The sequence below is a fragment of the Littorina saxatilis genome, linkage group LG14, assembly GCF_037325665.1.
Source record: "Littorina saxatilis isolate snail1 linkage group LG14, US_GU_Lsax_2.0, whole genome shotgun sequence".
NCBI classification, from domain to species: Eukaryota; Metazoa; Mollusca; class Gastropoda; order Littorinimorpha; family Littorinidae; genus Littorina; species Littorina saxatilis.
This window is the reverse complement of record NC_090258.1, coordinates 32,686,400-32,706,044: the sequence shown is the minus strand read 5'-3', so window position 1 is coordinate 32,706,044 and position 19,645 is coordinate 32,686,400. Positions and strand designations below refer to the sequence as shown.

General features: G+C 41.3%; 1 protein-coding gene across 1 annotated transcript in view; it reads left to right on the top strand.

Moving 5' to 3' along the window:
- Window positions 1–19,645, top strand: part of LOC138947600 (uncharacterized) — a 326,843-nt gene that overhangs the window by 29,959 nt on the left and 277,239 nt on the right. Inside the window, exon 8 of the mRNA XM_070319107.1 lies at window positions 18,132–18,225. Coding sequence (XP_070175208.1) covers window positions 18,132–18,225 — 94 coding nt within the window. The remainder of the gene's footprint in view (window positions 1–18,131; window positions 18,226–19,645) is intronic.

The window sequence follows — 19,645 nt, the reverse complement described above, 5'->3', positions numbered from 1 at the left end:
CCGCACTTCTTGTCAATTTCACTGCGTTTGCCATGAGCGGTGGACTGACGATGCTGCGAGTATACGGTCTTGCTGAAAAATGGCATTGCGTTCAGTTTCATTCTGTGAGTTCGACAGCTACTTGACTAAATGTTGTATTTTCGCCTTACGCGACTTGTTACATTTAGTCAAGTTATGACTAAATGTTTTAACATCGAGGGGGGAATCGAGACGAGAGTCGTGGTGTATGTGCGTGTGTGTGTGTGTGTGTGTGTAGAGCGATTCAGACTAAACTACTGGACCGATCTTTATGAAATTTGACATGAGAGTTCCTGGGTATGAAATCCCCGAACATGTTTTTCCATTTTTTGGATAAATGTCGTTGATGACGTCATATCCGGCTTTTCGTGAAAGTTGAGGCGGCACTGTCACGCCCTCATTTTTCAACCAAATTGATTGAAATTTTGGTCAAGTAATCTTCGACAAAGCCCGGACTTCGGTATTGCATTTCAGCTTGGTGGCTTAAAAATTAATTAATGACTTTGGTCATTAAAAATCTGAAAATTGTAAAAAAAAATAAAAATTTATAAAACGATCCAAATTTACGTTCATCTTATTTTCCATCATATTCTGATTCCAAAAACATATAAATATGTTATATTTGGATTAAAAACAAGCTCTGAAAATTAAATATATAAAAATTATTATCAAAATTAAATTGTCGAAATCAATTTAAAACACTTTCCTCTTATTCCTTGTTGGTTCCTGATTCAAAAAACATATAGATATGATATGTTTGGATTAAAAACACGCTCAGAAAGTTAAAACAAAGAGAGGTACAGAAAAGCGTGCTATCCTTCTTAGCGCAACTACTACCCCGCTCTTCTTGTCAATTTCACTGCGTTTGCCATGAGCGGTGGACTGACGATGCTACGAGTATACGGTCTTGCTGAAAAATGGCATTGCGTTCAGTTTCATTCTGTGAGTTCGACAGCTACTTGACTAAATGTTGTATTTTCGCCTTACGCGACTTGTTTTTTAGATAAAGTAAACTTGTCTTTGTTAACTTGTGGGTATGTGTGTGCGTGTGTGATCGAGCTTCTGTGTGTGTAGTACAATGCTGTTAAACATGGTTATCATCAATTTCGTACTTGTTTTGCATGGTAGCGCGCGTTCAAACGTGTCGTTTAATCGTTTTCGAGCTGGTTTATGGTCGATAAAAAGATTACTGAAAGATGCCTGAAATTACTGAAAAGTACCAGTTGCATTCCTGATTTTCATTTGGGGGGGGGGGGGGGTGGGGTAAGCAGGTTTGCATGTTGCACAGTTGTGTTTCAAAACATTCTGGCGTTCATTGTGTTTGAATTTCTAAAAAAAAAAAAACACTGGGGGGGGGGGGGGGGGGAGGGTGTTACGGGGGTTCCGCCCCCCCCCCCCCCGCCCGCCCCCCCCCCCCCCCGCTGTCAAAAAAAAGGTTTGTTGTCTGTCTGTGGAAAAAACCCTAAAAACAGTGTACACGACATTGGGGTGTGCACGTTAAAGATCCCACGATTGACAAAAGGGTCTTTCCTGGCAAAATTGTATAGGCATAGATAAAAATGTCCACCAAAATACCCGTGTGACTTGGAATAATCCCAATAAACATGCCAGAACTGGGCCACTGCTGGCTTTTTGCTGGCAAGTTTGGTAAAGCTGGCCATAAAAAAACCAACACTGGGCCAATTATGGTTTGCCAACAAAGGCCCAGTTATGGCTTGCCATCACTGGCCCATCTCTGGCATTCCAGTAATATTGTCGGCCAGTAAAATGCCTTAATTGGCCCACTGTTGGCACGCCATTGGTGGCCCAGTGCTTGTTTGCCAGCATTGGGCCATAGGTGGCGATTTGCTGGCAATTATAGGTGGGTTTTTGCTGGCACGCCAGCAGTGGGCCAATGCTGGATAATTGCTGGCAAGAAGATCTGCGACAGCACAGCGGTATGACTTTCTCACTTGGAGTGACGTAATGTACAAACAAATGTCGAAATATCTTGACGTCACTCGTGATGATGACGCATTGTCAACTAAATCCGGCCCGCGGTGGTTCTGCAGATGTCCGGTTATTTGTTTTGCATTCAACTTCAAGGAATTTCCAAAGCACCTTCTTCGATTTCAGTACGCGTCCGATCTCCTCCGGCTAGAAGCAAGCGTGGTGAGTTGTGTGAGCAGGTCGTCGCAACGGCGTTAGATCTAGTATCTTCTTGTTCTTTTCCTCCGTTGTCGGTCTTTTTTTCAACTTTCTTCTGCTGGACGTTTGAGTCAGTTCGCAAAATATAATAGACTTTAAGAAGTCGTCCTCTCTGTAAGAAAGAATCTGCGCGCGCACGCGCGTGTGTGTGTGTGTGTGTGTGTGTGTGTGTGTGTGTGTGTGTGTGTGTGTGTGTGTGTGCGCCCGCGCGCGCGGTTGTGTGTGTGTGTGTGTGTGTGTGCGCCCGCGCGCGCGGTTGTGTGTGTGTGTGTGTGTGTGTGTGTGTGTGTGTGTGTGTGTGTGTGTGTGTGTGCCTGCCTTTTTCCTTTCTTTGTGTGATTGAGTTTGTTTTGTCTCTGTCAAAAGAAAAGCACCATAGGCATTACCATAAGCTTACTTGTAACCAAACAAATTGCATCTTGTGAATGTTGACATTGAGTATGTGTCTATTCACTCCAGGACAAAGATTTGTGCAAGTGTCTGACTGCCCAACTGGATAAGATGCAGCTCGCCTGGGTCTCAGTTCCTGAGAGAAACGCAAGAGAGCTGTCCGAGACAACGTAAGCTTCGCAGGTTAGATCAAAATACATATTCCTGTTGACCCCTTACTTCTGCTTGGCATTTTAGTCAGTTCAGAAAATATGATAGATTACAAGAAGTCGTCCTCTCTGTGAGAATGCCTCTGTGTGTGTATGTGTGTGTGTGTGTGTGTGTGTGTGTGTGTGAGTGTGTGTGCGTGTGTGCGCGCGTGTATGTGTGCGCGTGTGTGTGTGTGAGCGCGCGCGCGTGCGTGCGTGCGTGTGCTGTTTGCTTGCATGCCTGCGTGTATGCTTGCGTTTGTTTGGTTGTTTGGTTGTGTGTGTGTGTGTGTGTGTGTGTGTGTGTGTGTGTGTGTGTGTGTGTGTGTGTGTGATATGGAATAATGAATTAAAACCAACAAAACTCGTTTGCTTTCATGTTTCAAGAGGTGAACGGCAGGAGGACTTGAGAGTTTCAATGGCTTACCGTAGGCTACGACGTCAGGACAAAGAAAAGAAGCGTTATCTCAACGTTGCGGATGCGAACAGAGAAATGACAGAATCAAGACAATCCTACGGAGGTTTACTGGGAAGTGAACAAGAAACATTCCTGCCTTTGGTCATCATGTCTCGAGTGTGAAATTTAGAACGCTGTACAAATAAAATAAAACAGTGAGCAACTGAAAACAAAGCGTACGTTTCTGTAATGTTTCGGTAATGAGTCGTTGCTGTTTGGAAGCTTTACATTTGTTTTGTTTTTAATATATATTACTGTATTGTTGTTGTGCCCGCTATAACTGCGTTGATGACGATATTCTGTCAAAACCACTGCCTTTACTTGCCAGATAAGTTACACGACAAATGTGATTAGCATTTCAATTGCATTTTACTGATGAATTTGATAATTACGCATATGCATATTGCTAATGTACAGCTTGACAGCATTGCCCTTTGCTTTATTTGCGCACGTCTTGCCGCCAGCATGGGTTGAAAAGTCCATTGATGTGCTGTGTTTTGTTATTGTTATTACATTCACAGTAAAAAATGACAAAACAAAGCATATTTATAGACTTCTAACAACCATCTATGGGCTAACAAGACTGTGCAGATCGAGTACATGAATAGAGCCGTCATTCTATCCGAATCAGTGGTATTGGTATATTTCCTGCAACTTATTGGCATTTTGCTGGCAATGGTAAAGACAGAAATATGGCATTTTGCCGGGCCACAACTGGCCCGGTAATTTCAGCAGGTAAAGGGCCATTAACGGAAAATATATGGAAAAAAGTTTTTTTTATATGGAACTAAAAACCTGCAAAATGCTGGCAAAATGCTGGCGAAATGCTGGCAAAATGCTGGGTTTTTGATGGCAAGCCATCAATAAGCCATCAAATAAATGATGGGTTTTTGCTGGCAAAATTCTGGCAAAATTCTGGCAAAATGATGGCAAGCCATCAAAAAGCCATCAAATAAATGATGGGTTTTTGCTGGCAAAATTCTGGCAAAATTCTGGCAAAATGATGGCAAGCCATCAAAAAGCCATCAAATAAATGATGGGTTTTTGCTGGAAAATTGCTGGCAAATTGCTGGCAAAATGATGGCAAGCCATCAAAAAGCCAGCAAATAAATGATGGGTTTTTGCTGGCAAAGTGCTGGCTTGCCAGTGATGGCCCATCAATTTGCCAATGTGCATACGGGTAATATGCCAGCATTGGGCCATAAGTGGGCCTTTGATGGCAGTAGTTCTGGCAACTGGCATTGCCATCAAAACGCCAGCAATGGCCCACTTCTGGCATGTTTATTGGGGCATAAATAAATCCCTGCGCCTTAAATATGTGCGCGATATAAATTGCATAAAATAAAAAAAATAAAAAAATTAAAAAAATCCCTGCGCTTAGAACTGTACCCACGGAATACGCGCGATATAAGCCTCATATTGATTGATTGATTGACTGTGGAACTGTGTGCCATACATCAATAAACCAATGTCTGCACACTATGTTTATTGTTCCTTAACATTGAATGTATGATTTAATTTGTGACCAAAGTTTCACTGAAATTGGATGATTATATGTATATACCACCAACATAATGCAACCCCTCCCCAGGTAGAACGGTCAACTGCCCTTCACAACTTAGTTAATCACAGGAATTCTTCAGGCGAAAAGAACTCCATTCCTTCAAACAGCGCAATATTCGTTAACTTTTCCTTACTATACAAAACTTCAGCGCTCTTACGTATTACATTTTGACGAAGCTCACTGAAATATGCCACACACACAAAACCTAGAGCCTGCCAAAGATGGACTAAAGCTGAACATGTTTCAAACCAGATTATAAAACAATCTAAGCACAAATATTCTTTGTATAATATGACTGTGTGTGTGTGTGTGTGTGTGTGTGTGTGTGTGTGTGTGTGTGTGTGTGTGTGTGTGTGTGTGTGTGAGTGTGTGCTTTTCCTTGAGCGTATGATTTTGGAGCCATTCTATGGAATGTGTTTTGCACAACATAAATTATGATGTCCATTGACGTTTCTAAAGCGTTCAAATGTCCTATTGATGTTCAAGAGCTAGATGACATTTGTCCTGTATATTGTATACATGTATGAATTTGTAGGAACATCCCTGGTATCATGCTGCAAACTGTACAAAACAGACACATAAAACTCTTTAAACTATATGATTGACTTTCAAGAGAATATTAATAGAACCTACCATCAAATACTGGCAAATGAAGATAATTGCATTATCCGCAAGTTTAAGCAAAGGCGCGGCGGAACAGTTGACACAAGGTCAAAGCGTGATATGTACCGCAAAGTTTCTCAGCACTCATTGGAATATTAATGCGGAAGATGCACACACCTACAAAGTTTCTGTTCTTTGCACGCTCAGCTCACATAGGATCTTGAAATAAAAAATGTACACATTATCAGCAAAGTTTTTGTACACTGCATGTTCAAAGTCAGGAATGAATCAGGGTCTCCCTGAAGACTGGGTCTTGCCACCTGATGACCTGTGCTTTCGCAAAAATGGCCTGGTCAAAAACGAGGACAATGTGTTGCAGTTCCAGTTCCCTTAAAACATGAATGTATGGCAAGAACCGTCGATGTGTCTGTTGGACTGCTGACTATCATAGGCAGGTACAAGCGAACCTGAACAACAGACAAAGGAAAACGTACAAGCGGGGTAAAAGAGCATAATTGTGCTTGAAATAGATAAAAAGAACGACAAGTTTGTTTGTGTGAGTACGTGTAAATGAATGTTTGTTTAAAATAATAACACATTTTGGTTGCTTGTGTTTAAAATAAAATTATTACATTTTATTTGTGTGCCTGTGCTAGGAACAAAGTTAAAAGAAACAAGCCGAGAAAACAATCAAATGCTTGAAGTAGAAAAAACAACGAAAAGTTTGTGTGAGAAAGTGTAAATACATTTTTGCTTTAAAAGAACAAACATTTTGGCTGCTTGAAAAATAATAATAATGAAAGTATATTTTGTGTGCTTGTGCTAAGAACAAAGATAAAAGAAACAGTTTATGGTCCCAGTGTTTAAAAAAAAGGAAAAAAAGTTAATTTCCACTAAAGTTACAAAAAACATGTTAGGTTTATACATGTACAGCGGAACCCACATTTATGACCTCCAAAAATCTGAGAAAACCAGGTCTTAAAAAGGAGGATCTTAAATCGGGGGTAAATTTAGAGAAGTTATTAACAGAAAATCTGAAAAGGCAAGGTCTTAAATGGAGGAAGTCTTAACTTGGGGGGTTCCACTGTATACACTTACAAGAAAAAAAATGTCCTCACTTACTTTCAACTTTAAGAAAAAAGTGACAGCGTGTCAAAAAATGTTAGTGGAAACCAATTCCAATGTATTCGTTACACTGTTACTGTTAGTATATCCTATTTTGTATGGAACACAATTCATCAAACCTACTTTCGACATTGGCGGAATCTGCCATCTTGCACTGCAGCATTGAATCCAGTCCAATTGAGTAAGGTCTGTAGATGCAGCTGAGGAAGCTTTGCAAAGAAGGCTAGTAGGTCAAGTGCCAAGGGAAGGAACTGCAGGAGAAATAATCAGATACATAAATGGTTGAAATGTATAACATCATTATAGGGGGTGTGTACAATGTGTTTCAACTGTTTATCTGTGCAGTTAAAACTCAGATCTATACAAAAACAATGACATGTAAACAGAACAGAACATGTGTGTGCCCAAGCATTAGTTTGTCAATATCTGCATGCATGTACTGCAGTGTTATTGTGTATCCTAATATGAATTTCGGTCATAATATTAATAACAACCTTAGTACCTACAGTCAGAATTTAAAATTACCAAAGTAGGTGATTTTTGTTGCAGTAAAACAACTGTCTAGTTGCATTTCATACTCTGAATTTAACCCATTGAAAAGCACAATTTACTATCATAACTCATTAGCTGTTACCAATACAAGAAAAATGATATATCAATCACATAGGCCCCTGTATAAACAATAACATGTTGCATCTGCACCTTATTGTACCTCTGCTAAATTAATCCTAAACTGGTGTGATGCTATGAAGTGTTATTTAGGCCAAAAAAAATAGGTGTGGTTAAGGTAACATAGCCAAAACAAGTCGCGTAAGGTGAAAATACAACATTTTAGTCAAGCTGTCGAACTCACAGAATGAAACTGAACGCAATGCAATTTTTCAGCAAGACCGTATACTCGTAGCATCGTCAGTCCACCGCTCATGGCAAAGGTAGTGAAATTGACAAGAAGAGCGGGGTAGTAGTTGCGCTGAGAAGGATAGCACGCTTTTCTGTACCTCTCTTCGTTTTAACTTTCTGAGCGTGTTTTTAATCCAAACATATCAGATATATATGTTTTTGGAATCAGGAACCGACAAGGAATAAGATGAAAGTGTTTTTGAAAATTTTGATTTCGACAATTTAATTTTGATCATAATTTTTATATTTTTAATTTTCAGAGCTTGTTTTTAATCCAAATATAACAAATTTATATGTTTCTGAAATTAGAAAATGATGAAAAATAAGATGAACGTAAATTTGGATCAATTTATAATTTTTTTATTTTTTTTACAATTTTCAGATTTTTAATGACCAAAGTCATCAATTAATTTTTAAGCCACCAAGCTGAAATGCAATACCAAAGTCCGGCCTTCGTCGAAGATTGCTTGGCCAAAATTTCAATCAATTTGATTGAAAAATGAGGGTGTGACAGTGCCGCCTCAACTTTTACAAAAAGCCGGATATGACGTCATCAAAGGTATTTATCGAAAAAAAAGAAAAAAACATCCGGGGATATCATTCCCAGGAACTCTCATGTAAAATTTCATAAAGATCGGTCCAGTAGTTTGGTCTGAATCGCTCTACACACACACAATCACACACACACACACACACACACACACACACACACACACACACACACACACACCACGACCCTCGTTTCGATTCCCCCTCTATGTTAAAACATTTAGTCAAAACTTGACTAAATGTAAAAAATAGGGTAGGAAGGTAGGCAATCACTTTTTTTAAAAACTTTTTTTAAGCGTGTAGCAACCGAAGAAGATGCCGCCATTTTTGTCATGGCAAGCGTCTGTTGGGCCTTTTTAGTAGAAGGAGTTATTTCCCTTGCATCGTCTGTCGTCTGCATGACGACACGAGTACTTTCGGTTTCATTGCGTTTTTTGCACTCGTTTTCTTGGTGGTTTTTTTTGGTTTTTTTTACAAATGTAATAAAAAGTTATAGGGTCGGCCCCTAAAAATAGGGTAGGTCGGGTTACCGTAACCACACCTATTTTTTTTTTTAGGCCTAATAGAAGATTATCAATATCAAACTTTATACGATATCAAAAAACCCACAAAAAACAAGGTGGGTACGGGGGCTGGTTAAAAGCGGGAGGATGACGGGAGTGGGGGTGATAAGAGGATCTGTTAAGATTGAATAAAGTCGAGTACTTTGTATCACCTCAGTTTAAGTGGGATCCACATACGTATTCTGGGGGGATGGGACGATAAAAACGAGTGTTTATTTCATCCAATTGATGTTTAAAAGTTATAAAATCAGAGCCACATTTGATTAATACCGGTTAAAAGCAGGTATCCGTGCTCAGAAGGTTCAGGCCCTTTCCTTTTATGTGTAACCACAGGCGGAAAGTATCGTTCACTGGACCACCTAGACAAACTAGTAGTGTAACATACGCAGGAAGACAGGTGTCTGGGGTCAACACACTGCTGCATTTCGCTTTCTTACGCTTGACCAAGGCAGGAGAGCTTGACACACACTGTGGATCTGAAGGGGTGACAACAACAGCATCACTGGAAGTGTCAATTCGCTGTACATAGTGTTTCTTCGCTCGCTGGAGTCGAACAATACATGTCAGACGCTGGTAGCAGACGACACGATGATAATAATAATAATAATAATAATAATAATAATAATAACGATTACTTATATAGCGCGTAAACCTCGTGGTGACGAGCCCAGAGCGCTTTACACTTACACAATCATAATACAAGCAAGAAAAAAGGGTTGATCAGAGATCAACAGGGCCAAAACATGTTGTAGAACATGGGGGGGGGGGGGGGGGGGTGATTAGTTGTGTGTGCGACTTTGAAAACGTAGAATGGAACTCCGCATAAAAGAACGTTCCAACGTAAAATCAAACTAACTCCTTTATACCGTATTTTGCCATGTTTAGGCACGGTCATGAAAGGGGTTCCAATGGTGCAGCCATAGTCGTATTTTTAGAGTATACACAAACACACGCCTCATCCCCTAGATCATTGGTGACCTGAAGAAAGCAGTTAGAGCTGGGTTCAAGGCCATGCCTATTCAGGAAAGCTTCCGCGCAATTGACAATTTCGGAGGTGTAATTTGATAACACCTCAGTTTTGGAGAAAAGGTAAATGTCCGACCATTTTACCTATAGACTCGAAACTTTGTAGAATGGTCGTGGACGAACTAAAGTTCATGCACAACAGCTATCAAAATATTTGTTAAATTCAAATGACTGAAAAAATAACGCCGGCCTTCGTTGTAAAGTTTCACTTGCGCAATATGCGCAAATTTAATCAATGATATGAACGCATTCATCCATGGGAAATGTCCTGATCCTGCCTGCAATTGCTGTATTGAAGGCATTGATTGTCTAATGTTGATTAATGTATACTATGTCATTTGAATTACCCCAATCCACTCATATACAGAAAAATGAACGACTGAAACGGGAATCAAAGGTGGGAGCAGCAATGCAACTTCAATCACGGTATCACCAGTGGAAGAAAAGTGACTAAAAAGGAGGAAGCACCAATCCACACATAATCACAGTAACATGTAACACAAGGTGACTCGGATGAAGCAGCCACCCAACTAATGTATTATGACAATGAGCAATCTGCACATAACATAAAACCATCAAAGCGATGTTCCTTAAAATAAAATGGTATCCAGGTCACTTGGGTTCAGTTATGTCATAGCATAAAACAGCTCACTGCTCCCATGAATTGTTTTGAACCTTGCAATGATAAGTAAAGCAATGAGAGCAGATCTGATGCAGTGCACTGTCAATCATTGGCCGGCTGAAATATACTGCAATCTTGATGCAAATTACCATGTAATTTTCTTGGTGATATGGTCATCACTGCAGGCAGTAAAAGATCACCCAACGTTAACGTTTTGCAATGAAGAACAATGAAGTTATTAGTCGAACAAAAAATAAACAGACGAATAAAGATTGAAAATTGTCAAATGCAATGGGGCTGGATCTCCTTGTTGAAGAACTTTGAGCAAAAGACCACAAATGAGCTAACAAAGAATACTGTACGAAAGTACGAAATGTTACATGCACTGCAAGATCTCCCTGTTGAGAAACTTTGAGTAAAAGATACCCATTTTATTGCAAAGAAGACATACAGAGTAACATGTATATGAACAGAGTGCGAAGAATTCAAACAAAGAAGACCCGACATTTTTAAAATTATGTCAAATGCAGAGTGGCGGAAAATGTGTTTCGTGAGGAACTTACAGCACACACAAACACAACTATTTGCAAAGTGTAAAAACAACACGAAGAGAGTGAGAAGAACGAGTAACAATTAAAAACATTGCAAGAAATAACAAAATGTCATATGCAGTGACGATTCTGCTGCGGAACTTTTAGTTTTAGTAACAAGTTACGAAGTTCCTGTAAATAGTTAACACGGTGTTCAAACAACATGAACAAAATGAGAAAAAGAGCAAAATAAATGCAATGGTGACAGTTCTTCGCGTACAGAAATGTTCAGTGTGTCGGTGACCAAAACAAGGAATTCTTGTGAAACCTGGACATATTGCATAACACCAGCGGCGGAGCACGCAAGAATAACTGTTCGATATGAAGACCCGACAGAGTAAACCCTATCATTATCTCCAGAGCGCTTCCAGTAGAGGCTGCCCGCGCTCGTTCACTGATACAAAAAGGTACCAAGTGTCGGTGTCTAACTGTCCCTCTCAGCGGGAGAGTTGCTTTGTCATAACCCCCTCCACTTCTGTTGTTTCAATGCCGGGGTGAGGTCAACGGTCAATCACAGCCCACCCCAGTCGCGAGACACTCAGCTGGTCGTGGGCTTTGCTTTGCTTAATCCGAATGTTGTACTCCGATGTAAGTAGACATAGAGTGGCACAGTGGTGCGTAATCCCAACGGGCCCTTTGACGCACATAATGGAATTGTAATGGGATATTTTCATATCTACGCCGATGGTGCAAGGCGCACTAGTAAAACAAATCATGAACTTGATGTCTGTCCCTATTCTCCTGTTGACTGTTTTTGGAAAGAAAAACAAGTACACTAAGACGTGATAGCCATTCAGCTGATCGAGTGCACTGAATAATATAATGTCCGGTTCTCACTATCCTTACATAGAAATAAGAGAGAGAGAGAGAGACAGACAGACAGACAGACAGACAGACAGACAGAGACAGACAGAGAGAAAGAGAGATCGAGAGAGGGACAGACAGACAGACACAGAAAGAGAGAGAGAGATAGAATGAGACAGAGACAGAGAGAGGGAGAGACTGAAAGAGACAGACAGACAGACAGACAGACAGAAGGAGAGAGAGAGAGAGACAGAGAGAGAGAGAAAGAGAGAGACTGAGAGAGAGAGAGACAGAGAGAGACAGAGAGAGAGAGAGAAAGAGACAGACAGACAAACAGAAGGAGAGAGACAGAGAGAGTAACAGAAATAGAGAGAGAGGCAGAAAAAAAGAGAGATAGAGAGAGAGACACTGAGATAGACAGACAGACAAGTAGACCGACAGATAGACAGGAGGAGAGACAGACAGAGAAAAAATAGAATAGAACAGTTTCGGTGCAATGGCGCCCAATGTTATGCATATTGTGTAAAAACAAAATTAAAAAATCAAAAAAACCGTCAAAAGGCAACTGGTTGCAAACGCTATTCAAAAACTCGGCAAAACTAGGCGATAGAAAAACATTGTATGTACTTTTTGGACTGTGCATGCCCAGCTGGGGATGAGGGAAAACTGACCGTTCCAACTGATGGCAATGACGCCGAATGGTGTGCATAGTATGTAAAGGGAGGCGACTGGATGCAGACAGAAATCAAAAACTTGGCAAAACTGGGAAAAAATAGTATAGAACAGTTTCTTTGGTACAATCTTGGTAGTTTGTAAGACTTGTGACGCATATCCCCAATAAACATGCCAGAAGTGGGCCATTGCTGGCGTTTTGATGGCAATGCCAGTTGCCAGAACTACTGCCATCAAAGGCCCACCTATGGCCCAATGCTGGCATATTACCCGTATGCACATTGGCAAATTGATGGGCCATCACTGGCAAGCCAGCACTTTGCCAGCAAAAACCCATCATTTATTTGCTGGCTTTTTGATGGCTTGCCATCATTTTGCCAGCAATTTGCCAGCAATTTTCCAGCAAAAACCCATCATTTATTTGATGGCTTTTTGATGGCTTGCCATCATTTTGCCATCATTTTGCCAGAATTTTGCCAGCAAAAACCCATCATTTATTTGATGGCTTTTTGATGGCTTGCCATCATTTTGCCAGAATTTTGCCAGCAAAAACCCATCATTTATTTGATGGCTTATTGATGGCTTGCCATCAAAAACCCAGCATTTTGCCAGCATTTCGCCAGCATTTCGCCAGCATTTTGCAGGTTTTTAGTTCCATATAAAAAAAACTTTTTTCCATATATTTTCCGTTAATGGCCCTTTACCTGCTGAAATTACCGGGCCAGTTGTGGCCCGGCAAAATGCCATATTTCTGTCTTTACCATTGCCAGCAAAATGCCAATAAGTTGCAGGAAATATACCAATACCACTGATTCGGATAGAATGACGGCTCTATTCATGTACTCGATCTGCACAGTCTTGTTAGCCCATAGATGGTTGTTAGAAGTCTATAAATATGCTTTGTTTTGTCATTTTTTACTGTGAATGTAATAACAATAACAAAACACAGCACATCAATGGACTTTTCAACCCATGCTGGCGGCAAGACGTGCGCAAATAAAGCAAAGGGCAATGCTGTCAAGCTGTACATTAGCAATATGCATATGCGTAATTATCAAATTCATCAGTAAAATGCAATTGAAATGCTAATCACATTTGTCGTGTAACTTATCTGGCAAGTAAAGGCAGTGGTTTTGACAGAATATCGTCATCAACGCAGTTATAGCGGGCACAACAACAATACAGTAATATATATTAACAAGAAGAGCAAACGCTCGATCGAGTCACTTTCGCAGTTCTGAATATTATATGAGGCATCAGATGGACAGGAAGAAATTGCTATTCACAACACAATGAGTCACGTTCACATAAAATTTGAGCCCGGTCACTTTTATAGTTTCCGAGAAAAGCCCAACGTTAAGTTGTGTGTTGCCGAACAGAAAAGGCTAGTTATCTCCCTTGTTTTTCTGATAACGTTCGTAAAAGGCTACAGATGTAAATACTTTGATGTAAAGAATAATCCTACAAAGTTTCAATCACATCCGATGAACTTTGTCAAAGATATAAAATGTCTAATTTTTCCTTTGACGCTGACCTGTGACCTTGAAAAAGGTCAAAGGTCAACGAAACCATCGTTAAAGTGTAGAGGTCATTGGAGGTCACGACTAAACAAAATATGAGCCCGATCGCTTTGATAGTTTCCGAGAAAAGTCCAACGTTAAGGTGGTGTCTACGGACGGCCGGCCGGACAGACTAACACTGACCGATTACATAGAGTCACTTTTTCTCAAGTGACTCAAAAACAAAACAAATGTAAAGCTTCCAAACAGCAACGACTCATTACCGAAACATTACAGAAACGTACGCTTTGTTTTCAGTTGCTCACTGTTTTATTTTATTTGTACAGCGTTCTAAATTTCACACTCGAGACATGATGACCAAAGGCAGGAATGTTTCTTGTTCACTTCCCAGTAAACCTCCGTAGGATTGTCTTGATTCTGTCATTTCTCTGTTCGCATCCGCAACGTTGAGATAACGCTTCTTTTCTTTGTCCTGACGTCGTAGCCTACGGTAAGCCATTGAAACTCTCAAGTCCTCCTGCCGTTCACCTCTTGAAACATGAAAGCAAACGAGTTTTGTTGGTTTTAATTCATTATTCCATATCACACACACACACGCACAGACAGACAGACACACACACACCCACACACACCCACACACACACACACACACACACACAACCAAACAACCAAACAAACGCAAGCATACACGCAGGCATGCAAGCAAACAGCACACGCACGCACGCACGCGCGCGCGCTCACACACACACACGCGCACACACACACGCGCACACTCACACACACACACACACACACACACACACACACACACATACACACACAGAGGCATTCTCACAGAGAGGACGACTTCTTGTAATCTATCATATTTTCTGAACTGACTAAAATGCCAAGCAGAAGTAAGGGGTCAACAGGAATATGTATTTTGATCTAACCTGCGAAGCTTACGTTGTCTCGGACAGCTCTCTTGCGTTTCTCTCAGGAACTGAGACCCAGGCGAGCTGCATCTTATCCAGTTGGGCAGTCAGACACTTGCACAAATCTTTGTCCTGGAGTGAATAGACACATACTCAATGTCAACATTCACAAGATGCAATTTGTTTGGTTACAAGTAAGCTTATGGTAATGCCTATGGTGCTTTTCTTTTGACAGAGACAAAACAAACTCAATCACACAAAGAAAGGAAAAAGGCACACACACACACACACACACACACACACACACACACACACACACACACACAACCGCGCGCGCGGGCACACACACACACACACACACACACACACACACAACCGCGCGCGCGGGCGCACACACACACACACACACACACACACACACACACACACACACACACACACGCGCGTGCGCGCGCAGATTCTTTCTTACAGAGAGGACGACTTCTTAAAGTCTATTATATTTTGCGAACTGACTCAAACGTCCAGCAGAAGAAAGTTGAAAAAAAGACCGACAACGGAGGAAAAGAACAAGAAGATACTAGATCTAACGCCGTTGCGACGACCTGCTCACACAACTGTTTGTGAAACTCACCACGCTTGCTTCTAGCCGGAGGAGATCGGACGCGTACTGAAATCGAAGAAGGTGCTTTGGAAATTCCTTGAAGTTGAATGCAAAACAAATAACCGGACATCTGCAGAACCACCGCGGGCCGGATTTAGTTGACAATGCGTCATCATCACGAGTGACGTCAAGATATTTCGACATTTGTTTGTACATTACGTCACTCCAAGTGAGAAAGTCATACCGCTGTGCTGTCGCAGATCTTCTTGCCAGCAATTATCCAGCATTGGCCCACTGCTGGCGTGCCAGCAAAAACCCACCTATAATTGCCAGCAAATCGCCACCTATGGCCCAATGCTGGCAAACAAGCACTGGGCCACCAATGGCGTGCCAACAGTGGGCCAATTAAGGCATTTTACTGGCCGACAATATTACTGGAATGCCAGAGATGGGCCAGTGATGGCAAGCCATAACTGGGCCTTTGTTGGCAAACCATAATTGGCCCAGTGTTGGTTTTTTTTATGGCCAGCTTTACCAAACTTGCCAGCAAAAAGCCAGCAGTGGCCCAGTTCTGGCATGTTTATTGGGTCGATTACAACTTGAAAGATGATACACTTGTGACGCGTGCCGGCGTGCAGATTACAACTTGTGAAATCATGGGCTTGCCCTAGAAAAAAACTAATTAGACCTTTAAAAGTCTGTCAACTGACAATTGCACTCCAGAATGATTTAACCATAATAGCAGACCCCCAAAAATTCCACCAGAATACTCGCCGAGAGCGGACCTTGAATCCGGGACCTCGATGTTCGCAGCGCAGCGTCTAAACCGTTAGGCCACGCAGACTTCAAGATTCAGTGGCAATAAAATTATAAAAATATAAGAAAACTTTCATTTTAATCTACATTTACATGGAAATTTGTCGTTTGGCACCACATCGCATTTCATGAAGCGCCCTAGAATAGCACAAATACACGGTTAAACCTGCCGACATTAGCGCATGCGTAAACGCCTGCCGTGAGCCTCATGAGCTCCCAGCTAACCATACATGAGAGCAATCGTATGTCACCAAACACTGCAACTGTGCAAGTGCAAGAAAATTCAACAGAAATCAAGAAAGTAATTGAAAACTGTCAGATTAATGATGCATACACTGTATAGTGTATCCAGGGTGAAGAACTTTCACTTTCACTGTTTCAGCAAAAGACCACAAGTAAGGTAACACTTGCAGTATTAAAAAACAAAGAATTAACTTTCAGTGTGAAGTTTGAAGATCTCCCTGTTAGAAAATTTGGAGGAAAAGATATACAGTAACAACAGGGTGAGAGCAAGAAAACAGAACACAAAATGACGACTTCGAACTAGTATATGTAATGACAGACGTACATGCTAACATAATATAGGCCTACACACAAAAGAATACAAACCATTTTCAGTCTGCGCAGTTCCTTGTCTTTTCTCAGCTCGAGTTAGCGTCGGGTCAACGTTTTCTCTTCCAATCAACTTCAGTGTACGCATGCGCCGAATGTCATGACATTTGTCCACATGTGAAAGTTTGTGTTGACTATACGACGCCGCATCAAGTTTAATCGCAAATCGCACAAGAATAAACATACGTTCATAGAAACATCTTGTTCTGAACGAGCCTTGCCTTACAACATGATCAATAGTTGGCAGACAACAAAAATATTTATAGAGACGTAATTTCATTGCAGAACAGTATTTTGGCAACTCGGTCGTGTAAGTCAATGATGTCGCTCAGTTGCCCAGTATCATGAGTATGCATTTTGAACAAGTGTGAACAAGCGCAGAACACACGCTCTAAAAATTATTTATATTAAAAACTAATTTGACCTTAAAAAATGTGTCAACTGACACTTGCACTCCAGAAGGATTTCACAAAAATAGGAGACCAAGAAAAATGTAATCTAAAATACTCGCCGCAAGCGGAGCCTGAACCCCGGACCACAATGTTCGCAGCGCATCGCCTAAACCGTTAGGCCACCAAACCTTCGCTCATGACAGGCAATAAATTATAAAAATATAAAAACTGGTTGAATTTTATTTACATGGACATTTGTCGTTTGTCACCCATCGCATTTTATAAAGCGCCCTTGAATAGCACAAATACACGATCATAAAGCATTATCATGTCCGGGGATCCAAAAAAAAAAGAAGGCCGACATAAGCGCATGCGCAAACGCCTGCCGACACCCATAAGCTTTCAGCTATACATACATGTGAGCCAGCGTAGTACTAGGGCTCATGGTCCTAGAACAAGGAAAGAGAACTAAATCCGAATAAATTCAAACATGGTCACACACACCCACACACGCACGCACACACACACGCACGCACACACACACACACGCGCGCGCGCACACACACACACACACAATCTTTCTTTCGTCATTGTCAATGTTCAGGTAACCCGCAATCAGAGACTATGGAGTTTTGTACTCTACAGTCTCTGCCGCAATGTCATTCCATGTACGCATACGTTATTCTAGTACAACACACACAGGCACATACACATCCTCACCGTCGAACGCCACACTTTACTAGGTACTCGTTTTAGCTGTTTGTCCTTGAAAGGAAAACTTGGGTAATGTTCGGACATAACAGTGTCCGAAATTCGAGGGAATTGTGTCTTATAATCTAGTACGTTAGTGTTTTTCTAATCTTTTTAAAAGAAAAACCTTGGCAATTATTGAGAATAATTGTGTGTGTGCGTGTGTGTGTGTGTGCGCGCGCGCGCATGTGTGTGTGTGTGTGTGTGTGTGTCTGTGTGTGCGCGCGCGCGCATGTGTGTGTGTGTGTGTGTGTGTGTCTGTGTGCAGCATATCCTGGGTTTTTGATCGACAGTTGCACAGCTGCTAACGGCGATGACGACACAGACTTAGATTACGACTCTTTGGATTTCGTCACCTCAGGGTAAGAAAACACTAAATACTATATTACAACGTATTGTGTATGAAATTATCATGTGTGTAGTATCATATATGTAACGGGGTGGTGGGTTGGTAGTGTGGGGGTGTGGTAGGAAAGGGTAGAGGTGGTTGGAGAGTAGGGATAGGTAGGGAATAGATTCTTCACTCAACAATAGGAATCAGTGTTCACAGTGTTTTATTCCTGCTACTAACATATAGTCGACAAAAGCACGATGGCAAACTAATAAAAGACAAAAGAGACAAAAACAAATCATTAGTCATGGTTTCAAAATACATCAAAAGTCAAAGTAAAAATACAACACAAGAACATCAATAATTCAGAATAATAAGTGGCAAAACTAAAGTGGCATTGGCTAACTATGACGTGGCAGTGGCAAGGCATGAAGATGTTCTGCGCGAACTTAGAATCCGGTTTCATTCTAGAATGGACCGGGTCCAGGTTGGAATTCTAACCCTGCGCAAGTACAGGGGTGCCATTCTAGAATGAAACCCTTGTTGCTGGTCCATTCTAGAATCGGCCGTGCGCAAGGTTGGAATTTGGGTCCAAGTTGGAATAGTCATTTCAGTTAGACTATCACACAGCCAAAGCCACAAATGTGGATTTTCTGTTTGTTTTTGTTTTTTGTGTGTTTGGTTGGGTTTTTTTTCTCGGGTTTTTTACACTTTACTCAAAGACATCGTGAATTGGGATTGTGATGTTCTGAAAGTGATTACGATTTTGAGAGACACTCAGCACTGATCGCTACGAACGGAAATTTCCGGACTGACAGTGTTTTGCCGATCTCGCTTGTAACTTTTAATCTTATTCATATACATGAAGTTGGTCTTCTGAATTGTGAAGATATAATGTCAACTTTTTTTTTAAACCTGTGACAACAGCTCTATAACTCACTCTGTCCTTCTGTTGGTCTGTCTGTCGGTTAGTCGGTCTGACCGTCTGTCTGTCTGTCTGTCAAAAAATTGTCAAAAAACCGGACATTTCCGAGAGGGAGACAGCGCTGACATTGCAAGCGGCCGCAACCGGCTCTCATCACAAAAACAACTGCCCTGCAAACATTACCGCCCTGGTAGTCCCCCTTGCTATGGTCTGCCTTTGTTTATTGCGTACTCAGGAGTGTCAACTTTCTTGACATGACATGACATCGCAAGATCGCCAAAGGATTTTTTTCAGGGGTAGACAAATCAGCCCCATTTTATCAAAGGGAAGGTGCAGGTGGAGATAATTCAAGGGAAGACAACTCTGTCTTACCTACAAACATTACGGCCCCCTTTATTCAAGGGTTTCATTCTAGAATGGCACCCCTGCACTTGCGCAGGGTTAGAATTCCAACCTGGACCCGGTCCATTCTAGAATGAAACCGGATTCTAAGTTCGCGCAGAACAAAGACACTATAAAGTCAAAC